The sequence below is a fragment of the Gymnodraco acuticeps genome, unplaced genomic scaffold (genome assembly GCF_902827175.1).
Source record: "Gymnodraco acuticeps unplaced genomic scaffold, fGymAcu1.1, whole genome shotgun sequence".
In the NCBI taxonomy this organism is placed as follows: Eukaryota; Metazoa; Chordata; class Actinopteri; order Perciformes; family Bathydraconidae; genus Gymnodraco; species Gymnodraco acuticeps.
The window spans coordinates 550,197-574,511 of NW_022990990.1; the positions used below are offsets into that span (position 1 = coordinate 550,197).

The 24,315-nt window shown below is 41.6% G+C and overlaps 1 protein-coding gene across 2 annotated transcripts; it reads right to left on the minus strand.

Annotated features, from left to right (window-relative positions):
- Nucleotides 1-115: 115 nt before the first annotated feature.
- On the minus strand, nucleotides 116-23,772 carry gnptab (N-acetylglucosamine-1-phosphate transferase subunits alpha and beta). 2 transcript variants are annotated; one of them, XM_034235786.1, is made up of 21 exons: nucleotides 23,463-23,772; nucleotides 22,522-22,607; nucleotides 22,013-22,132; nucleotides 21,481-21,531; nucleotides 20,185-20,387; nucleotides 17,186-17,250; nucleotides 16,666-16,800; nucleotides 10,090-10,251; nucleotides 9,813-9,992; nucleotides 9,469-9,639; nucleotides 9,218-9,341; nucleotides 8,924-9,136; nucleotides 7,112-8,184; nucleotides 6,828-7,027; nucleotides 5,716-5,935; nucleotides 5,490-5,603; nucleotides 5,213-5,292; nucleotides 5,008-5,106; nucleotides 4,694-4,861; nucleotides 3,373-3,463; nucleotides 116-1,759 (listed from the first exon to the last, which is right to left on the minus strand). In XM_034235786.1, the coding sequence occupies exons 1-21, from the start codon at nucleotides 23,622-23,624 to the stop codon at nucleotides 1,688-1,690; spliced, it is 3,789 nt and encodes a 1,262-aa protein (XP_034091677.1). In that variant the 5' UTR covers nucleotides 23,625-23,772; the 3' UTR covers nucleotides 116-1,687. The 2 variants fall into 2 exon arrangements, with proteins under 2 accessions (XP_034091677.1, XP_034091675.1); XM_034235784.1 differs by having other exon boundaries at nucleotides 5,207-5,292; nucleotides 23,463-23,771.
- Between the last annotated feature and the right edge of the window lie 543 nt (nucleotides 23,773-24,315).

The window sequence follows — 24,315 nt, forward strand, 5'->3', positions numbered from 1 at the left end:
TAAAGCCTCAGAGCTGTATGTCTTGTTTGAGAAAGTTTGGATATTTTTACCTGTTTGAGTATCAAATACAATTTTTTTAAGTATCTAAGCCAATAAGTACACTTCAAAGATATAATACCATCAAGATAAGCTTTTTAATCTAATTACATGGTTTCAGAACAAAGGAATTAATATACATTATGGTTGTTGCCATGTGGTGTTCACATTACAATATCAAAACAAACGTAAGACATAATGTAGCACAAAATATAAAAAATCAAGTACCTCAAAGTGCACTTGAACAAATGACAAAAACACCAGGATGACTGGTGACACGTTTTATTTCCGTCAGATGAGTCCCTGAACTGATGCAATCTGAAGGAATCCTATTTTCCAGATATGTAGTTCACTGCTGCTGACATCAGAGATCAAACACGTGACAGTTACGGCACGAGCATTGTCTGAGGCTATGTTTACATTCAGCTTTATTTAGCATCAGATGCATCAGTCACCGGCTCACTGTCACAATAATACAATCAAAATAAGTTACACAACATGCCGAGGGGTCTGAATTTCAGACAGTAGCGAGCCTGTTGAGTCCCACAGAGACACACACACAGGTGGCTATGAACGCTGTAGCATCACTAACATGTTGCTCCAACAATCATTTACATTTGTACCACATTTTAAACCATATATCCCATTCATTCTCATTATAAATCCTTAGAATAGGGTGTGAAACATTTAAAAAAACAACAGGAAAGAAACAAAAACGTTCAACGAGCAGGAATGAACAAAGGCACTTCAAGTTTTCATATTTTTTACCAACACAATTATTTTATTCCCCTTATATATACCTTTTCCTTCATTTTTTTTAATGAAGCCATTGCGCTAAAAGCCAAACACATCCAGAGCTGCAAGTACCAAGCTTTTCATCAGCCGACAATATCTTTAATCTATTTATTGTTTTGTCTTTTAAAAAAAAGAAGTGAAAAATGCCCCTCATGATTTCTCGGCAGCCAAGATGACTTCAGATATCTATTTTTGTTATAACAATGATGCAAAACCTGATTATAAAGAAACATTCGATGATAAAAACTCACATTTAAGAAGAACATGTTTGGCATATTGCCTTGAAAAAGTGACTCAAATGAGCAATCAATTAGGAAAATAGTGACATTAATCAGTGATTTTGAAACACAGAAGTTTGTGGATATTGTGGTAGAACGCGCTTGCTGCATACACACCTGCATACGCATACGCATACACACCTGCACACACACACACACACACAGAGCCCTGACCAGCTGCTGTCAAATGCTTCACACTTTAACAGCACATCAATCACAGGGTGGTGAGGGCAGGACTCACAGGGTGGTGAGGGCAGGACATGCAGTGTGGAGGGAGTGTTTGTTTGTGTTTTACAAAAGTCTCAAATGCCCCCCAGTGGAGGAAAAGAAGAATTGTACGCTTCTTCTTTCTGGCTGTGACTCCTTTCACCGGACAGTCCCATCCATTATCTTATGAAAAAATGTTTCATCACAATCTCACACGAGTCTCTATCCTCTGTCCGTGCTGATGCAACACAAGCAGGCGGGACTTCAGACTCCTGTTTCCACCCGGTCCGAATCCTCTCCACTGAGCAGGAGAGAAAGGGTGGAAGTGGTTGAAGTGCAGAAAGAAGAGGAGAGGGAAGTCTTCCTCGCTCTCACACCCGCTCAGGGTTGCTGTCCTTGTTCACTCTGCGTCTCGGGAACAGCTTCCGCTTTAGAAGAATCAGCTGCAGGGAGAGGGGAGAGGAGGAAATTACATAATGAGAAACAACATGCAACTAGGGAGACATAAAAACTGTCTGTTAGCAAGAGGATGACTGGCAGGGAGTTGAACGAGAAGATGGATACCACTCATATACGTTCATTAAATATGGAGCAACTGTAGAGCTAGCAGCGCGTATTTATGTATATATGTTTACTGCATATGTGTATATTCCGTATATTTTTGCATGTATAAATATATGATACTTCTATGTTAGATCTATGTAAATCATTATTATTTTTGTTCATTTTGGTGTATTATTATTTTCTACTTAAAAGGTAGGGTAGGTAAGAATGTAGAAAGCAGCTCGAGTGCGCTAGAATTTGAAACTACGCAGTCGAAAAAAATCTGCCACTTCCTTACAGAGCCCCTCCTCCAACACACACATGACCAATGCGGGCACGAGATAAGTTTGTGCACTGGATGGCCTACCTGCCTGTCAGCCTTCCATCTCGGAAGGCTGACAGGTAGGCAGGTAGGCCATCCAGTTATTTTAGCCGGGCCGGCTAAAATGATTGGTCGTGCTTTTTACAGTACTACGGCTTCCACAGATGACATTTTTTTTAATGTATTTATTGTCAAAGCATTTAATGTATTCATTGCTATCGGGATGTTAAGAGCATTCCATGGAATATAACAAAAAGGGTTTCTGAAGTGAATTACCTACCCCACCTTTAATGTAGCTTTAAAATGTGTATTATATTTGTACCTGCTATGTATTTATGTTTGTTTGTGTGTGTGTGTGTGTGTGTGTGTGTGTGTGTGTGTGTGTGTGTGTGTGTGTGTGTGTGTGTGTGTGTGTGTCCATGTGTAAATGATTGCCCTCTTCTATTATGGAAACAATAAATATCATACTTTAAGAAAGCCAGATTGCCTGGCTCTGTAATTTAAGGTAATACAATCAGCAGAGTAGAATCACCCCCCTCTGGAGGAAAGACACTCTTAATCACTTTAACATAAACTGTACTTTAATACCTTAACTGACAGAAGGACAGCCAGGCCTATCTGGTTTTGTGTGTGTGTGTGTGTGTGTGTGTGTGTGTGTGTGTGTGTGTGTGTGTGTGTGTGTGTGTGTGTTCTCCTATCTGAGAACACAGGTCCCATGGGTTGCTGTAGGGAATATTCTCCAAAGGTCACTGCACTTAATAACCTTTCTTTATGTTCGCTGAGGAGAAACTGGAAACCTTTGGATTAAGGGAAGCGCCTCAGAACAACGCTATGTCCAACCTGGGTGGAATAGTATTAGCTACACATTTCCAGGTTATAAATTCATTGCTATAACGTCCTTTGAATGTTCTTCCAGCTTATCTGGCAACAAAGGTTAAAGTAAATACAATACTGTCTGATCCAAGTCAACACAGACTGCTTGCCGTCTTTCCTTTCTGTAAAGTCAGGCCCTGGCTCAGCCACTCATACTAACACGACACATGAGACGGATGCTTCTCCGAGTGGAACTTCGGTAGTGAAGGTCTGAATCATAGCTCAAGCGTGAATCATGGAAAGGGATCGGTGTGAGCGAATGTCTGCATATCAGAATGTGTATACAAACTGTGTGTGGTACGAGGTGGGGACACGGACCTGTTCGGCAAAGAAGGACATAATGGTGAAGACGACGAGCGTCACGAGGACACAGTGAGTCCAGAACTTCAGCTTGTCTCGATACACTCGCCTGGCAAAAAACACAATTCAGTTAGTTTTGGTTAGCTGCTGGTACAGATGCTGAAATAAAATGTCTGTTGCCTAGATTAAGGGCTAGCTGTGCTGTGATACAACAAGAAGGACTCTTGAAGTATGCAGGGGGCAGCAGGGCAATAGGGTGACAAGGTGACATCACCCAACACCATCTGCCAGTTACTTTACTAACTCAAAGAGAGAAGGGGAGTCAGCTGTGTGATGATCTTGCAAGTATCTTACAGCTAGCGGCTGATCTGAGGCGGCCCGGTCTAATTTTAAAGCTTCAATGTGAGACTGGCATTCTGCAGCTGAAGCCCCCTAAGTACAGGAGCAGGGTCCCTGACGAAAACCCCTCTGAAGGATTCTCCCCCTCCCCCCGCTCCAACCTGGTGACAGCACCAAATTCTTAACTGAGGCTGTTCGGGAAAAAAGAGCTTGATAAATTACAGACTGTGTGTATCGTCTTATAGTAATACTGTACAGTAAAATGAACCTCTACTCATGTACACTTTGAATTGCCTTGTGTTGAAAAGTGCTATATAAATAAACTTGCCTTGCCTTGCACCTATGAACTAAAATAGGACAATAACAATAATATTGAAGATAGCATTGAAATGTTTTTGTTTGAATAGAACAACAACTAGATCAAATGTAATGTAAAAACAAATAACCTTTTCCTTCTCAACCAGTATTATGTTGTTTGTAGTCGTCTATTATTTTATTTTAATTACATTTCTGTATTAGAAAACCTTTTTATGTAATATTCTAATTTTCTTAGATACTGAATGTTGGGTTTTCATTAGCTGTGAGCCGTAATCATCAAGATTAAAACAAATAATGCACTTTGTGTGTAATAAATGTATATATTATACGAGTTTCATTTTAAATTGAATTACTGAAATTAATTTACTTTTCCACGATATTCTAATTTATTGAGATGGACCTGTCAAACAAAAGCCACATTTAGTTATATACTTTATAATTGTCGGTTATCGTAATTTGATGTTTTTTATGCAAGGTTATGGACTATTAATTGATTCGTCAAAAAAGCCAAGTAGAAGACACATTTCAATTTGAACCGGATGATGTTAAATTAAAAGAAAATCCATGGTGTGGTAAACATGACATAGTTATTCATCTAATATTTGCAAAGGCTTTCCCCTCTAAACCACACATTCCATAGATGTACAATTGATCAATATTTTCTCTAAACTTTATCTCCTACCAGTCCTGGAGCTCGTCCATATGCAGGAATCTGTTGCGGTACTCTCTGGGCAGTTCAAACTGGGACGGCAGTGGGAACATGGACTCATAGAAGTCTCTCAGCACAGCTTTCACCGTGGAAGCGTCCTTATGGCTGTGGTCGATGTTATCGTTCAGACAGATGAACTTCCTGTTTGGGATGAATGAAAATACTGTTAAAACAGCTCATCGGCCAACCGAAAGGTGAATTGTGGTTGCTTAACAGAGAGAAAAATGAATTAATGTATTTATCTTTTGTACTACTTTTAAGGAAAAATAATCTAGAGTGTTTCCCACCTTGGATTCTTCCTAATGTCATCTAACTGGCCGACAACATGGGACACATTAGTCCGCACCATCTTGAAAGCGATCTCCTCCTCCCCCATGATCTCAAACCTGTCGACACAGAACACGTTAGCAGCAGCAGGAGTGAGGCTAAGCAAGGAGAATATCTGAATTGTATTCATTGTGAAAAAAAGGTGCTTAAAGATGACACCTGTACTTATTTTGGTCTCTGAAGGCTTTGTGGATACGTTCTGTGATGGGCTTGCAGTGCAGGACGAGGCCTTTGGTGACGGAAGGCTGGGGATTAAAAAAAGACCATCAGTCAGACAACAAAGTAAAATGTTATATATTTGTATCTATCAACATTATAACATAGCACATATTTTCCGTATATCGTGTAACGCTACAAGAAGTGCACACTTAATGGATTTAAGTGTTAGGAAACATGCTATAAAACTGTTTTTTCCAAGCAGTTGCCTTCCGTAGTGGCTCACCATGCTGGGATCATAGTAGGCCTCCTGAGTGGGGTTCACCAGGTGGAGCTGGGTCAGGTTAGTGGGGAGAGTCTTAGAGCAGTTTATCAGCATCTGCTCCAGGCCTGTCAGGTCCTAAATACAACAAGGAAACATTACACACTTCAAAAATACAAGAATTCCTGCAAACGGTTTAGTCTCAGAGCTTTATGTGAAAGAGAGAAGAGAAGTCAAAGGCAGGACGGACCTGCAGGCTGAGGGGCAGCTCGTGGATCCTCGTGGCCAGAGTTCGAATCTCTCGGTCGGACAGCACGCCCGAGTGGTCGGTGTCGATCTCGTCAAACACATCAGACACGTTGAGCTGCTGCTGAGCACTCATCAGGAAGTAGAAGTATGAAAAAGCGAACTGCATGTCCTCTGAGTGACGTACGCTATGGCCTGAGGTCTTGGCAAACTCCTCCGGGAATCTGAAGAAAAAGGTATGTTACCTTTTCAGACAGGGTTATCATCCAACTGAGACTAAAACAAAAAAAGTCAATGTTAAATATTCTGGTAAAAATGTAGAATAACTAACTGAAACAATATTGCCTCATTAAAAATAAATAAACAAACATAAATAATTACAGTTTATTTGTATGGATATGTAGCTGAATATATTTTAGATATTACACCTAGCCCTAATGAAACAATACTAAAACTAAACCTCTCTGGAAAAACTGAAACCAATCAAATACTAGCAAACACTGAAACTAAACAATAATGAAATGAGAGTTAAAAACTAAACTAAATATAATAACAAATTGAAAACTCGCTTAAGGAATACTTAAAGGTCCCCTATTATACTGTTTTTCATCAATATATTATACACTAGGTCTCAGATTCAAAACATGTCTCTGAAGTGCTTGGCTCGAAACACCAAACAGATCATTGCAGCATCCCATAATCGCCTCTGTTTCAGCCCTGTTTCCAAAGTGCTGATTCTCTGTCTGTTACTTTAGATGAAAATAAGGAGCCCCTCCCCACGCCCCTCTGAGAGAGATTTGGTTACAAAGAACACAAAGGTGCTCTAGGAGGAGATTCAGGTGATAAGGTGGGCGGGGGTTACCTTGGTTGGTGATTGGCTAATGGTTACACAAGCCAAAAAAATCGTTATGACATCATAAAGTGGCCAAAATCTGATCAGCTCATTTTCAGACAGGTTTTTATATAAATGGATCAGGACAAAAAGAGAGAGAATCTTTTTTCCTGAAACTTTCAGAATCTCTTTACACATAGGGTTAGTGTTTATTTATAAAAGACATGAAAAAGAGGATTTTGCATAATAGGTGACCTTTAAAAACAAAGGTCCGTCACACTCACGTGTCCTGCAGCTCCTGCATGATGAGACGGTCGATCATGTGAGGCATGTGGGCGGGGACTTTGCGGGAGGTGAATCCGAACTGGCCGTTGAGCAGCTTGTTGACGTAGCGCAGCGAGTTGGCAAAAGTGTCCTGCAGCCGGCGGCCAGCGGCACCTCCGTCGGCCTCATACGACAATTCTCTCTGCAGACGCTCCTCTTCCTGTGGAGTCAAAACAGAGAGATTAATGTTTGAAGAAATATAAAATGCTTAATTAGAAAAGTGGAAGTTGTCGGCCATGTTTACCTCCAGCAGTTTCTGGAAGTACTTCCTCCTCTCCCAGGGCAGGAAGCCTCTGTCTGCGTGGATGTAGTGCTGGAGTCTCCTCCCCACTGGAGCTCCACCTGCAGCATCCCCAGGCTCTCCCTGACTCTCCGTGCTCTTGGGTTTGGAAATTCTGCTCAGCAGTTTGGAAGTCTTGGGCCTCTCGATCGCAGCATTCAGATTGTAATGTTTGGGATTTTCAAAGTCTTTCTCCTGCTTATCATCAATATCGACTCTGATTAGAGGAGTGACAGGTTTTACCGGCACAGCCACATCTTTCCTTATCATTTCTTCGTTTGGGGTTGGATTTTCCTGCATGATATTTCCTGCTTTATCTTCCACGGGTGGTTTTCCTTCTAAATACTCTCCCTCTAAGTCTTTATAAGGCTTTCCCTGGAGCTTGGCTGCTCCCTCATTATGGGGTTGTGAATCAATGACTTGCTTCTTTTCAGTCATGTAGGATTTTAGAAGTTCAGCCTTCGTAAAGTTATAACCCTTCATAGTCATGTCCCCGATCAGGAGCTTCTCGTCCAGCTTCTGCAGCTCACTCTGTATATCTGCAGGTAGAAGTGACTCATTCAGTGAAGGCACTTGTATTGCAGCCTGAAGTTCACCAGGCTGCCTTTTCAGGATCTTAGGACCCCGTTTGTCCTCGGGAATATCTAAGAACGGGACGGGAGGCTCCGGTGTTGGGGTCGGCTTCGGCTCTTTGTCGGCATCTTTGCTCACAGCCGTGGACACGTTGACCTGAGGCGCCTCGCGGGTGTCCACGGCTACACTGAAGCTCATTACGAACTCTGTGTCATCGTCCTTCTGGAGAGTGAGATTGTACTGGATCTGGGTGGCGTTGTGACCCGGGTAGAGCAGCAGGTGAATGGTCTTCCACTTGTTGGCGACGGAGGTGTGGCGAAGCGCCGGGTTGTCGCTGACGTGGGCCTCGGAGACTCTGCGGGCCAGTCGGTCGAAGCTGAAGTACGGCCTGGTCTCACCAACAGGGAGGGTGTACAAGCTCTGATTCCTCAGCAGAGTCACATGACGCAGCTCGACAAAGTGCTCTACATCAGAAATGAATACATGTTAAAGGCTAGATTTTTGTAATAGGCCACAAATCTCAAGGCAAGACGAAACCAAAAATAGCCTGAATCAGAATACCTTTATTAGTCCCACAGAGGGGACATTTACATTGTTAAAGCAGAAAAGAGCCAAACAAAGCTTAATGTTACCTAAGAAGCATGCATAAAAAAGTATTAAAGATAACAAAATTATAATTAAAAAAAGTTACACAATTTACAAAATACACATCCTGTAACAGTTCTGAGGATTTAGCAGCCAGGTATATATTGCACAGTTATTAACGGCATATATACACTCAGCCCAAAGCCCATTGTTTCCACTGAAGACATTCATATTTTCAAAGGAGTTACTGTTATTAGTTTTGTAGTTATAATTCTTATTGTAACTACAGTTGACTTTGAATGTCCATGTTCATTGTCATTAAGGAAAATGTCTCCCACTTTAACTTTGTTTCTAATGAATGTGTTTTTAATGTATTTATGGACAACACAGTAGGTCTAAAGCACATAGGAATTAGCTTTAGTAGGCTTTGGATTAGCATCCAACACTTGTTGGAGGGATTTGTCAACAACAAGAACATTTAGAATATCACCAGACACATTAAGTTATTGTTGTAAATAAACTATGGCTGGAAGATATAAACATATGTTGGATTATGAAGGCACTTTGAGGGATCAAAACACTAGAAAAGCACTGTATAAATGCCCCGTGTAAACTCACCTTGGCCACAGTCCCCCACATCGAACCCACAGGAGAGAACGTTGCAGGCCTGGTCACAGAACTTGTCTGCGAGCCAGGAGTTGGCACAGCCTTGATTGCAGTATGACGTCCCCCCAAGACCTCCGAGACCTCCTGCAAACTGCCACACCTGTCCACCAGCTCCACCCGCCCCCCCACCGATCCCGGCCGCAAACCGACTGCTCCCTGCTGCACCTGTCAGATAAAAAGGCACAACATATTAGACATGAATAAAAGAGGTAAGCTTATTAAAACAGTGAGAGTTGATGTCTTCACCGAGGCAGTCTCCTCCATCCCAGTCACAGGCAGAGTTGTTGCAGGCTTTGTCGCAGTAGCCATCTTTGATCCAAGATCCTGGGCAGCCCTCAGCACAGTTGGGGACAGGCCAAGTGAGATACACCTGCAGGGAGGGGAGGAAAGAAATGATTAGAGGCCAGTTCAGAGAAAAGCAACATGACTTGCACAAAAAAATACGAACATATATCTCTAAATGAACAGACGAGCCCTTTGTTTTGTTAAATTCATACCTTTTGTCCTTTCGAGTGGCTGTAGAAGTCGTCCGGCCAAACGTCTTTGCCAAACATCACATCATCATTAAGGTAAATGAACTTCTGGGAGAGCCCTGGGATGCGGTGGATGTGTGTCTCTATGGCAGGAGAGCTGAAAGTGGGAAGGTGGCTGTGGTTCTGGAAGATGTCCTGGATGTCAAAGAATAAAATATTTATATTTTAGTTAGTTATTTTTCAAAATGACATATGTGTAATTGTTTTGGTAGACTTCTATTTGGTTTTTAATACGTTACAAAGGGTTAAGCTGACCACCCGTTCCTGTTTATGGGTCAGGGTGGGAGAATCTGGGGCTTAAATTGTACCTGATGTGTGACAACTGTAACTCTGGGGCTATCCAGGTTGAGCCAGGAGGGAATCTGCCCGTTAGTGACGATGAAGATGTGTCGCACCCAGGGGGCGTGTTTCTCCACAGAGCGCAGTGAATAGCGGAGCTCCTCGTTGTCCTCAAACCGGCTGGCAGAAACATCTTCATCCTGTTTGGACTGAGGAGAAAAAACAATGAATCCTTTGCCTGTATCTCAGGGGACAATGCTGCTCATGATGAACAGTTATCAGGGTGTTAGAGAGAAGCAGTCGTACCTGTGAGATGGCAGTGAGGTCCCAGAACAGGTAGCCAGGGCTGATGGTTAACTCTTTACCATCCAGGGTCAGGTTCTTTTTAGCCTGCTGGGTCAGATCAGTGAAATCCTGTGGGGTTTTCAGGTGGAGCAGGGCGATGCTGGCCTCAGAGTACAACTCGAACTAATGGACAAATAAACAAAAACAGTAAGGTGTTAAAAGCTTGATAAAGTACTCCAGTGTTTGATATTAGATTGAATACCGGTACTGGACATTTTTACTAACACTTATGGTACCCAGAGAAGGAATCATACTTTGGTGATCATTTCGTTTTTGGGAGAAGGGGTGGAATTAAATAAGTGTAAACTTCTTCCCACCCCTTTTATAATAATGCCCTTCCCATCAACTTTAATGTAGCTAAAGTAACTTTAGCAAAACATCAACATTTAAGCATTGCCATTGTGAGCATGTTAGCATTTAGCTCAAGCACCAAGGTACAGTTAAAGGGCTGCTAGCATGGCCGTAGATTCTTAGACCCATTATCAGTTTACAATACAGAAGAATAACACGCTCTTATGTTTCAGCAAAGACACTCCTCTGACAAATGAGAACTTCAAAATAATAATCTAGACTTTGACTTTGTAACAGATTTCCTTGATATTGGTTAAAAAATTCCAAAGCCAAGTTCTTAGAGATGAGGTTTCTATGTTAAATCACAGGAGCGCCATTTAAAAGGTAGGGTAGGTAAGAATGGAGAAACCAGCTCGAGTGCGCTAGAATTTGAAAGTCCACAACCGAAAAAAATCTGCCCCTTCCTTCAGACTTCCTTACAGAGCCCCTCCTCCAACACACACGAACGCGCACATGACCAACGAGGGCACGAGATAAGTTTGTGCACGAGATGGAAGGCTGACAGGCAGGTAGGTCATCCAATTATCTGCCGCGGGCCGAGGCAGATGATTGGTCGTGCTTTTTACAGCGCCACGGCTTCCACAGATGAAATATTTGTATATATTTATTGTCAAAGCATTCAATGTATTCATTGCTATCGGGATGTTAAGAGCATTCCATGGAATATAACAAAAATTGTTTCTGAAGTGAATTACCTATGACCTTTGACCCTGCAGTTACAGAGGTCAAATCAAAGCAACTATTAAGATTGTGTGGCGGCGTCTGCTGCACTCAGAACAACGAGCGTCTGTGTGTGTGTGTGTGTGTGTGTGTGTGTGTGTGTGTGTGTGTGTGTGTGTGTGTGTGTGTGTGTGTGTGTGTGTGTGCGTTAGCATTACTATACCCCCCAACACACATAGTCAGGCTCAGTGGCGGCGCCAGAGATTTATTTTGGGGGTGCTGTGGGGTAGCTTGACGTTTCATAGAGGGTGCTCAAACATTTAGGGTTTCCCATTAATGTACTGGTCGCTACAGTGGAATTTTCTACTGCAACATTCCCCACGCATATACACAGTGTGACAGTTACAATGAAGGCTCGATAATCAGCTCACGGCATATAGGTGTAAGCTGGGGTCAAGTGCTATTTTTATAGGTGGTGTGTGGACCTCACATAGGGGGGTCCGGGGCAAGCTCCGCCGGGAAGATTTATTTTTAAATATTGAAGTTAAAAGCATTAATCTGGTGCACTTTGAGAGCAAAATGAAGAGACCTATGGATACATCTCTCAACACCCATATGAAACAGAACTGTAAACAGATTTACTTTTTCTTTATGGATATTTTACAAATCACTCCCCTTTTAAACTTTATTCTTTTTTTAATGTCATATAGTATTTCATACCTGTTTTTCTTTTATTCTCTTATTTTTTTATAACTATAATGATCATATAAATGTGTGCCTCAGAAATAATTGTTTACATTAATGGTGACCAAAACGTTTGAGACCCACTGAGATAACACTGAGAGAGTCCTTTAGCTCACTGAGTCTCTCAGTCTGACAGGAGAGGACTCTCCTCCACTTTGTTGTTAAAAAAACTCCTTATATCCGTTAGCGTAGCTCGCTAGCACCAGAAGCTAACAGCAACGATCTCCGGTACCGGTGCGCTCTCTCTCTCGCTCACGCACACAAAATGGCTCGTTCCACACACACAGAGCCGAGCTTTAATGAAACACAGAGACCCAGATGTAATAGTACTGTACTGTATCATATTATTTTCGAATCAATAATTTTTCAAATTATGATTATTATTTTTTTTAAATCTTTTTTTTTTTTTTTTATATAACAATTTTTCCTCCTGGTCTCTCGCGCCCCCCCTGGCATGCCTCTGCGCCCCCCAGGGGGGGCTCGCCCCACACTTTGAGAACCACTGCCTTATGGGGACAAATTGGAGGTCCCCATGAGGGGAATCATTAATTTTAGGGTGAAGACTTGGTTAGGTTTAGGATTAGGGTAAGGGTAAGGTTAAGGGTAAGGGTTAGGGTTAGGCATGTGTTGGTTATGGTTAAGGTTAGGATAAGTCTCCAGGAAATGCATGTAAGTCAATGTAATGTCCCCTGAAGTGATGTATACATGCTTTTTGAGAAGTGCATTTCTCTCAGCCGTGCAGTTGTAAATATCAACTGTGTGTGTGTGTGTGTGTGTGTGTGTGTGTGTGTGTGTGTGTGTGTGTGTGTGTGTGTGTGTGTGTGTGTGTGTGTGTGTGTGTGTGTGTGTGTGTGTGTGTAAAGAGGTGAGAGATTGGAAAATTCTGTGATGTCATCTCATCCATGGGGGTCACATGGGGATGGTTTGAGGAGAGTTATGTGAGGCATCGAAGGACACATGTGAGGGAGAGACCCCCGGCACGGCCCATTTCAAACAATTTGTCTCGCCTGTTAAACTCTAATCTTCCCAGGAAAAAGACTCACCCCGTCTCACTCCATCATCGAACACCGAATCCAAAAGTCTCACATGAACTCGACTCCTTTGTTTTTCTCTGCTCCTGTTTTTAGGTGAGGAGGATTAGCTGTGTCTTATGAACCTGGCGGGAAGCAGCCAGCCGCGGATCACATTGCTATCTTTATTATAGCTCTCTTTATAGTCCTGATAATGCTCTAACACACGCACGCAAAGAGGAGGTGCGTGTTGGCCTAACACTGGCACATGCCTGCCTGCCTGCAAGTGTAGGCTGTTTTTTTATACACACAACACTTTATTACCAAATTGGTCAGAATGAATATTAAAACTGAAATCATTTTGGTGGATTTACTTTTTTCTAGACTGATGAATTAATCAAAAGAAAGGATTTTGGCTCTGTAGATACAGCTAAATGAAAATGGAAACTATTTGACTATTGACAAAAAGTGTGAATGTTTGTACAACCTAACTGAAACTGAAATAAAAAGAAAAGGAAGAAAAATTATTGTATTTGTACACATTGTGATTGGTATGTTCTCACATTAATTTTTCTAAATCAAGGCTCAAGATACGGCCTCAGAGCCATTTTTACATAACCCCAAACATGTTTAGAATACTTTTTTTGTTCATTAACATGTCCTGTGTGAGGCTTACTCTTGCAATATTATAAACTGATCACTGCTGAGAATGTAATTAGTTTAGGGTAAAACCAATTAACGTCGTAGTGAGTGATCTTTTTAGCAGGTGGGTTGAGATGCTACATCTGAGCTGAAGCACATCATCCTGCATCACGTATTGGGTGGAGAAGCCATGACCAGTCGGACCAGTCCCAACATCACAAAGGTGACAGATAGAGGGAACTGAAGCAAATATATATAGGTCTTTGCATAATGTACCAAATATTATCAATGTAATGACATGAAGTGTAAACTTTGGTTGTTCCAAGTTGATTATCCAATGCCTTGAATATAAATAAATATTATAGAAAGTCAGTGATTCCAGCTTTTGAAATGTCTATACAGAGTGTAAATAGCCTGCATTTTTGCACTTAAGCACGCATATAAATGTTTCAATAGAGTTTTCCTTACACTTAAAAGATGCATTGCCCACCTTCAAGAACACTTTAGCATTTTAAAACCTTTTCAAATATTTTTTAAAGTACATTTTTAAACTTTGCATTTTATTCTTAATACTTGGTCTGTAATTCTTAGTTTTACTCCTAATCAAAATATTATTCTAAATAGCACACTGGCCATTTTAGCCCATTTTTCTCACATGTTAAGTCAAGTCAATGTTTATATAGCGTTTAAAAAAACCAGCTTATTTCAAGACGCTATTCATCAACTCTTTACATTTGTATGAGGAAAAAAAGACCTTAGGATGTTGCTTCACGGTGGAGATGAGACCCCGTGTGGACAATAGCAAACACATAAAAAGACACGCTAATGCAAACACATCAGCACGGCAGGCGCGTACACAAACACTCGGGCGGATGATCGGGGTTGTGGGGCAGCTTTCATCACCATAGCACTCGATCTAACACCGGCTATAAATAACGGCCGTCCCTCACTGCTGAACCTCTCCATCCACACCATGCACATCAACCCTCTTTCAGAGAGTCAGCCTGGCGTCACCAGGAGACACTTTGAAACCCAAACTGTGTATTGTGGGGTGGCCAGTGTACCTAGAATTCTTCCAGCCTTAAAACACACACAAACTTTCCATCCCGGACTTTGTTTGGCTTCACATGAACTAGCATCGTCTCTACTCTGTACCACACTGCCTTCACGTAACCTATTGCCATTATAAAACATGACACCTGGACTCCAAACAGGCAATGCTGACCGCACAAGTTTGAGATGACAGGGTGTGTCCAAGAGTGCAGAAGAAGGTCAGTGAAGTCCTTGTGACCTTTCGGTGTGCTGGCTGGCGCTGCGTCACTCCAAACAGTTGTTCTAATGTTAACCCCCGCACCGCCAGCTAAGGTTACAGCCTGAATGCCGCCAGCTATTATCACACGACCCACCAGGCTGCATTGCAACCGACAAACCTGGAGACAAATGCTGCAGTAAAGGGACAACTGGGTGTGGTGATGATATGTAGGTTAAACACTGTTAACCTACATATCATCACATATGAAGACACAGTGAGTCTCCCTGAGCTGCTCCTTTGTTCTAACCAACAGCTGTATATGGTTGACAATCATACAGCATTACTAGAGTACTATTATGTACAGTGCATTATTGTATAATAATTGCAGATAAAGGTATCTGCAAGTTCTTGTTGGAATTTTTTTATTAAATGCCATTAGGTCCATTTAAAAAAAAAAAACACAAAAAAAAAAAAAATAACAATGTGTTAATTTATTTGATTTAAAATGGTATTTAATTGTATCCGTTTAAGATTACAAAAAAATTAATTAAGCAGTATATCAATAATCTGTGGCCCTTTAGAATTTGATAATTTTGTTAATAATAATTTAGTTAAATATTGCTGATGACTGTTATTCTTTTTTTAAATAGAAATATATTCCCATTTGAGAAGCGAGAACAAATTACTTTTTAAATTAATTATTTCACCTCTAAAAACACATTATTTCAGTTTTTTTAGATTAGTGCAATTTATTTTAAGGGCTTTTCATGAGTCCACTGAGTGAAAATAGGTTGTATAGCTTCTCTGTTTTACATTTAGAAACTACATTTTGTAAACAGTTACAAAAGATGTTATCTAATCTGTCAATTCATTCTTATCAGCCATGTGAGTGTATTAATGGAAGACGGGACGAACAGTTGACTCACGGCCGTCCTGACTGTCTGCTGCTGTGACAGGGTCACATACACTGTTTTGTTTTCTTTGATTATTTCAGAGTAATCCAAGAGCGTTAGTGGCATTCCTCCCTCTCAAAATATAAAGCAGACTTCTGATTAGAGAAAAGTATTAGATACACAAGCCGCCGAGCTAAACAGAGGCTCTTTATCCACATCCCAACGTAACCGTTTAAAATAGAAAAAGCCCATATTTAGCATGACAGTGCAACCTCCTCTCCAAGGAGAACTTGACATTTGTCTTTAACACTTTCCTAAATTATGCTGCCGCTGAGATGTACAAGAATATCTTATTATGTGCTTGCACAAAAACCTTCAGCTCTGTGATAAGACACTGTGTGAGTGACATCTGGTGGCAAAGTCCAGTTATGTTAAACTTGTTTTTTACCACAAACTTAAAAAACGCCTTTTACAAATAATGCACATTCTCTGCATCAAATGAGTAATATATTTCTTAAAAGAAAGATAAAAGTAATGCATGTGTACTGTACATCCATCAAGTGTGCAACAATGCCACCTGCTGTTGAAACTGAAATATCCATTTTAACAGACATCTCACAAAAGTGAATTTTTGAAATGTTCTTCCTCAGCTTGAATTTCGCAGGAAAACACAATAAATGTGATCTTTAATTTTGAAAAAATCTAAGAAATGTCTTAGAAGAAGAAAATTGTACAACTTTCCCAAATAGACAATGGTGATGTTAAGAAACAAAGAAGTAGTGTTCAGAATCCCTTCTGCTGTGTTTTACAACATGTATCATTAAATCATCATAAAAGGTGGCTTGAGCATACAAAGGATGGGCCACATTTAGAAGGCTGCGAGGTTATTTGAATGTGTCAGGTGTTCCAACTAAATCAGGTTAATATAATAATCAAATCAGCTGACAAGTTAGTAAGTATTAAATGTAAGCAATAAGTGTTTTACCTGATTGATTTTAGTGGTGATGACAGAGGGCAGTTTGACTCTCAGCTGCTCCGTTTCCTTAAAGGTTGCTGGGAAGCCGCTCAAGTACGCCAGAGACTGCATGCGGATCAGACCAGGAGCCTCTTTATCTGTCGTCTGCAAAACACACAACAAAGACATTTGTATTTATTTCTTTAGTTCCGGGATCTTACTCTTATCTATAAAGGTAGTTCTGGACATAAGGGAGGACCCTTATCTATAAAGGTAGTTCTGGACATAAGGGAGGACCCTTATCTATAAAGGTAGTTCTGGACATAAGGGAGGACCCTTATCTATAAAAGTTAGTTCTGGACATAAGGGAGGACCCTTATCTATAAAGGTAGTTCTGGACATAAGGGAGGACCCTTATCTATAAAGGTAGTTCTGGACATAAGGGAGGACCCTTATCTATAAAGGTAGTTCTGGACATAAGGGGGGACCTTACCGCCTTGATACAATTTAAATATGCATTTCACAGTAAATATAACGGTGATGAACTCACCAGGTAACATCTGGACACGGAGAATTTCTGGACTTCTTTAGATACATCTTTGTAGGCTTTATCAGCTGAAAAAGAAATGAACATATTAAAATCTTCATTTACATAAGACAAGAAATCTTATGCCCCTCTTAAGATTTAAAAAAAAAAGTTTTTTCTATGAGTTATGTTCTTAATATCAGACCTTTTAGATAATTAACCCGGTTAAACATTACTAACAGGGTTCAATACTAAGCAGCAGATTGTGTGTTATATATAAAAGGCCAGCCATGAGAATATTTACAGACGTTTATGTTTGAGCTCACACGTTCCCTTCTATTGATCTTTGAAGCTGCTGCTGTAACTTATAATATAGATTTCACTCCCCACTGCTGCAGTATTCTCATGTTACCCATTAACCACACTGCAAATAACATATTTTGCATACATTTTCATATCTCATTGATAATCCGCTTGCTCGTTTCAGTTATTACGCCACTCTGTGGTTTTATGGTTTTCCCTGGAGAAACATTTATGGAGAGTATTTAACTACCAGATTTTACCCTTATTTTGCTTGGTGTACTTATTCTAAACATTTGTGTGATGCCCCTGTGGGTTCATCAGTGGAGAGGGTGTGGCTGTCCTGTCTTGGCTGCATTGATTGCAGTGATTGCATTAACTCAGGGCACCTGGGTCTGGTGCTCTGCAGCTATTTTAAAGCCTCTCTGCTCCTGTCTGTTCTCGCGCTGTTTTCCTGCAGGCACCCGGCTCTGATGAGTATAACCAATGTGTTGAATTGACCAGTGTTGTGCAAATAAACACCTTTACCTACCCGTTGACATGTTGTGTCTCCTTTTTGTTGTGGCCTTTTGAGCCAGGTCGCAACAAATGGGGGCTCGTCCAACGGGTTATTTATTTAAAAAGTTTGTGTAGTGCTCATTGAGCAGCTGATTCATTGTTGTGGTCCAGCTGTGTGCTGGCTCTGCGCTGCTATTTGGGGGACACATCATGTCTTTTGGGTTTCAGGATGCTTTAGTGTTTGACATGGCATCAGGTTTTGTGTGCCCATCAGAAGGTAAGATATTGCCGTTTGTTACGCTTTTGTAAAAGAGATTTTCCCCGCTAGGCTTAAGTGGCGTTTCCCCTTGGGTTCCGTCTGTTTGTTTTTTTTCATAGTGTTGTGGCGACGTGGTTGGTGTCAGCTGTTTTCGGACAGCTGTCTCGGGGGCACATCCGCGTGATTTCTTGGTGTTACCTGCGTGCAGGTCGCTCCATAAATCCGCCGGGTTCCAGTGCGTAATTACCCGCCGCAAGCCACATGAAGACTAGGTGAGATTAGGAAGATTTTGGTAAGGCAGTTAGGGGGGAATTCTCTGTTGGGTTTTGTCTTTTCGCCCAGGCGTGTTGACAGTTGAGTACTTTGCTTTCTGATTGGGTATAGGCAATATATTATGGCTTCTTTGTCAGCGTTTGTGGATGCGCCCTCAGTATCTTTCTTGGATGGTTGCCAGAAGGCGCAGTTGATCGAAATAGCAGAGCATTATGAAATTGCTGTTGTAGGGAGCAAGCGGAAACATGACATTAAAGCTGTCATCGTGTCATCTTTGTTTGAGCGGGGAGTGTTACAGAAGAGTGAGTCTGGTGTGGCAGGGGTCGGGCCAGTAGTGGTTCAGACAGCTGGTTTGACATTCGAACAGCAAAAGGAGCTTTTGGCCATGCAGTTTAATCAGGAGAGATTGCAGTTGGAGTTGAAGTTGGAGCAGGAGAAGTTGCAGTAGGAAAGTACAGGGTTCAGCCCTAATGATTTGGTCTTTGGGCATAAGGTGCGTGGGGTGTTATCTGTTCTCCAGGATGGTTTGGTTGAGGGTGAGCCACCTAAAAATTTAGTGGACTATATACAGGGCTTTCGTCATCGCCTGTATGTAGCGGTGGAAATGGCAAGGAAAAATTTAGCTGGTGCTCAGGCTAATATGAAGAGACTCTATGACCGTAAAGCCGAGTATCGTGAATTCAGCCCAGGGGATCAGGTGTTGGCTTTGATGCCACTGCAGGTTTCACCATTCAAAGCCAAGTTTGCCGGCCCGTACACTGTTGAGAGTAAAGTGTCAGATCAAAATTACCTGATTGCTACTCCAAATCGGAGGAAGTTGTCTCAACTGTGTCACGTCAACCTCCTGAAACCGTACTATGTTCGTGATACCGTTGGGGATAGCTTCATGGTTAAAAAGTTGGGTGTGGGCCCCATAATGATGGTTGATTCTGTGCTTTCAGATCGAGGGTTGGCTGAGGAGTGTGATAAGGCACCAGATGAACCTGTTATGTCTGGTAGGCTGAGGAATTCGGAGTCGTTATGCCAATTGGATCGCTTGTTGAGTCACTTACCGGCAGCAGAGAGATGAATTGGCGGCTTTAATCGGGAAGTTTGTGGTACTGTTCGGCGATACGCCATCGCGCACAACTCTCGTGGAGCATGATATCGACGTGGGGGACAGTCCTCCAATTAAGCAGCGATTTTACCATTGTCCTGCAGATAAGCGTAGGGTGCTGGAGGCTGAGGTCCAGTACATGTTGGACATTCGGCACATTAAGGGGAAGGACAACGTTGTGGCGGATGCTCTCTCTCGTGCCCCGGTGGGGTAGGGAGTCTCTCTGGCTCTGGATATTTGGTGTTGTTTCGGGGATCCCTTTGGGGCCTCCGTCTTAAGGGGGGGGCTGTGATGCCCCTGTGGGTTCATCAGTGGAGAGGGTGTGGCTGTCCTGTCTTGGCTGCAGTGATTGCATTAACTCAGGGCACCTGGGTCTGGTGCTCTGCAGCTATTTTAAAGCCTCTCTGCTCCTGTCTGTTCTCGCGCTGTTTTCCTGCAGGCACCCGGCTCTGATGAGTATAACCAATGTGTTGAATTGACCAGTGTTGTGCAAATAAACACCTTTACCTACCCGTTGACATGTTGTGTCTCCTTTTGTTGTGGCCTTTTGAGCCAGGTCGCAACAATTTGCTTCTGAATTTGTTTGTGTGATTTTACCGTCGGCCTGCGAATGGAAGACAGCCACAGACACGGTGGTGGACGGGTTGAAGGGTGTGTTCATCAGCAGCAGCTCTTTGGCAGTGGAGAAGGAGGGAGAGAGCGACGGCAGCTCTTTGAGAGTGATGTTGGCAGGCAGAGCGGGGTCCAGGGCCAGCATTGGCGCTATGATGCAGTGGGACAGCAGGCATTCTGGCTTTACACTAAACACACAAAGACATCATACTTTATTTCATGCATCTTTACTCAGTGCTCTGACTCTGTGGTTTTGCACCAATAAATGTTCAAACTGCATACGTGTGAAATGAGTCACGTTCACACGTTCAGCAAACTGCTTTCTTTGTGGAAATGTTGCATCGAGCCCCTCTTTGTGTCTGCGGTTTTAACTCACTGGGGTTATCATTTTGACAAAAGAGAATACGGAGAAGATGAGAGATAGGGCCCCTTGTTAACACGCTGATGGTAAACACAGGAAATCCCTGTCTTCATTGTGGTTCTGCTTAAAGATTAATATTGTTACCAAAGTTGAGTCCTGGCCAAATGTAAGTAAGAATCTCCCACTTAGATATGTTAGAAGAATGCTGCATGACAATAAATCCTCATTATTAACGATGCTGGCCCTCTTTTGTCTCCATCAAATAACTGATATTCCACCAGTTTACACTTTCTGGTGGTTTAAAAGCCCACCCACAAACTTCCTGTTTCAATATCAAACTCTAAAAGATGCTGTTTCATTGTGCCCGTAACGGTCATTTGTCATTCGTGTTGCAAATGGAAAATGACATCTAAAATAATAAATGTTCATAAGTTGTAAAGAGAAGATTACATTATGCTGTATAGTTGTACCTAAAAAAGTGAAACAGATGTACAACAAGACAATATAGATTGTGTACCTTTTAGAAAGTGGTGGCCATCCCTTTTATATCCGACGCCTTGTATGGGGGGAATTGTGTGATTCAATGAGTATGAATTTCTTATGGAAATATTGGGTTGGGGATTTAGTCAGAATAAACCAACATCAGATATTTCATCAACATAGATTATGTAGGAACAGTCCTGGAATAAATCCTACCTTCTTTAAGTTAAATAATTTACGTGTTAATTTCCAAGTTTTTGGAGGATGTAGTTTGTGGTGCTGTTATAATGTATTGCATTATAAAAGAGAAGTTAGCCTACCTTCAACACAATAAACTCACAATTAAGTCTATATAAATCAAAATTACAATGCAATATGACAAACTAGGATAGAGCATTTTACTCCTCTAACTTTAGGACACACACTATCTTCAGTCTCACCTCTCTTTTGGCACTTCAGTTGTCTCACTGGCATTTTTCCCCAAGCGTTCCCTGTGTGCAAGGAAACAGAGACTTAATATCATTTTCATCCCACACAACATGAAGTAGCTATTTTCAGCATTGTATCATTCACAAAGGTCTGTAGATACCAATACAACAGAATAACTACACAATTTGACATGATGAGAGAAGAAGAAAAGTTAATAGACTAATGAAACCGCAACTTTCTCCTCTGAGTTTTTTGACCTTTGATCTCAGATCCTCTCTTCCTCTGGGGCAATGTCTGAACAAGCCAATCAGAGTGAAAATGATAATGCTACAGCTCAGCTTGCATGCTAATTCTGACTGTGTTCAGGTTTAAACTAAAAGCACTGGAGTCTCTTTACACAATATGCTGTAGGACAAGACTTTCTGCAGGAAAAAAATTGTTTAAATATAATTGAAGGCATGAGTTACACCCACATGTATTCTAACTAACCATCAAGCTTGACTGCAACGCTACATTAGCACAAACAATGGAGTCACAGCTTACCTCAGTGCCCTTTGTTCCTCCTCCAGTTGCTCTTTGACCGTCTTCAGTTCTTTCAGCAGAGCCACATCTGTACCGTTCACCCATGTGTAAACTACATCAATAGGCATGGGCAGACAGAGCCTGCAAAAAGAAACACTCATATCACTCAAGACAGTCCTCACACTGCAAAGCCTTGTCCCCGATCCCCTCCCCAGCGAGCCTGATCTAGATGTTCTCATGCATGGTTAATCCTCGCTCTTGTTCTTTCAAATTTCTCTCAAGGGAAGGATAAAAACAGTCTTGTGTAGGAAGGATTTTGCAGGAAGGGGACACACTTTTTCACATCAACATTTATTAATATGCTAAGAGTTTGACTTCCTCACCAAAGAAGACTTTGCACTATAGCCAGCTGTTTGCATTATGCATTCTTCTAAATGAAGGCATGACACAATTGTGAAATTCATGGATTCTTTTGTTTTGATGCGTTCAAGGCACCGCTCTTTAGGAGCATGAATAATTAGTATAATCACCTGCTTTGGAACGATTTGCCACCCACATTGTCTCTGTAGGAGTCGAAGAGCACATGATACTGGTCCCGACTCCACTCCACCACCACCTGTATGGAGAGGAGGGCACGCAAAATGATACATTAGATATATGTATTATCAAGTCTATTCATAAAATCCTCTAGGATAAGCAGTTGCTAATGTTGCTTCCGCCCAAATATCACACAGCAAAGGCACACCAAACCACACTCAAAAAACCGGTTTTCTTAGGACGGACTCATTATCTGCGAAGGTAGACACCATGTACTATAAGGCTTTCTTAAATGTATTATCAAGTCTATGGATGAAACCCTAGGATAAGCAGTTGCTAATGTTGCTTCCGCCCAAATATCACACAGCAAAGGCACACCAAACCACACAAAAAAAAACCGGTTTTCTTAGGACGGACTCATTATCTGCGAAGGTAGACACCATGTACTATAAGGCTTTCTTGATATTTACATTGAAATAATAGCTCAATTGAAGACTATATAACACACTACAGCAAGAACCTATACTCATATCAAAACTTCTTTAAAATATGTGTGTGATATTCTCAAATGATCCTTAACAAAAATGATTTAACATACAACGTCGTGAACTGTCAGTAAGCAAACCATAGGATGTTTCAATGTTTCAAGAAATGTGAGACTTCCTCTGAATGCCTACAAATTGGGTGATTTATAATCATGCCGAAGTAGCATGAACACCTCAAAGATTCACAAAACCCGTGAATTAAAGATAAAAAGCGAATTAGTTTTTCTAACGAGCTACACAACTTTAAACAGCAGAGTTTTTGAATGGAATCTGGTCCGTCGTTGTCTAAGTACAACCAAATCAGGACACCGCTGTCAAGAAAATAGCGTTAGCTTAACAAAACTGACTGCCAGTGAGTGACTGGAGTTAAGAAAATAGAAGAAGCTCACCTCTCCAAACTGAAAGGCGGACACTATCATGAGGACTATCCCCCCAAAGCAGAGGTAGAGCCCATACCGATGGGACAGACAGGTGTAGGTCTGCCGCTGCAACAGCTTGAGCACCGAATTGACGACTACCATGGTTCTCTTTGGCAAAGCATGCCGCTGCATTCATTCAAAAAGGCAGGTTTCACGCACTAAACAAAGAAAGTAAACATCATAGGCGACCCATTTGTCAGCTGACCACCAGCCAGACTGCATGACCAGTCTATGTGCATGACACATGACAACGATACATTTCAGTTTTCTTCGGCGGTGGGGAGGCTGCTGCGGCCCGGCTGCTTCTCCTCATCGCCCTCTGCTGGAGAGGAGCCGGGCTCATGGTGCCTTCAGGGTCAACCCGGTTAACCCGGTCAACCCGGTCAACCCGGTCAACCCCTTTCTGATTACACATCCAGCAGACATGAAGATAATGGATGTTTAAAGAGAACGATGAAGAACCATTATCATAAATGAAAAGTCGTGTTTTGGTTCTCCTGAAGAATGTTAGTCAAATATTATATTTAATTTCAACCCTTTTGTCCATTACCAACACTTGAGACAAGTGTAAAGCTCTTTAGCTGCTAGCTATCTGTTGTTTACATAAGTTAGCTAAGTAGCTTCATGTTTTTATAGGGTTTTTTGCATTTCTGATATCAAAAAGCATGATTCCTATATATTTTTTTATAATACTTAACAAATTGTGCAGGATTTCCGAGCACTGACACAATTCATACAAGTATTCATAAGAATGTTTTACGGGGTAAACAGAATTACAGTTGGCAGATGCTATTTGCACCCTGGGTGAAAATAGTCAATGCTT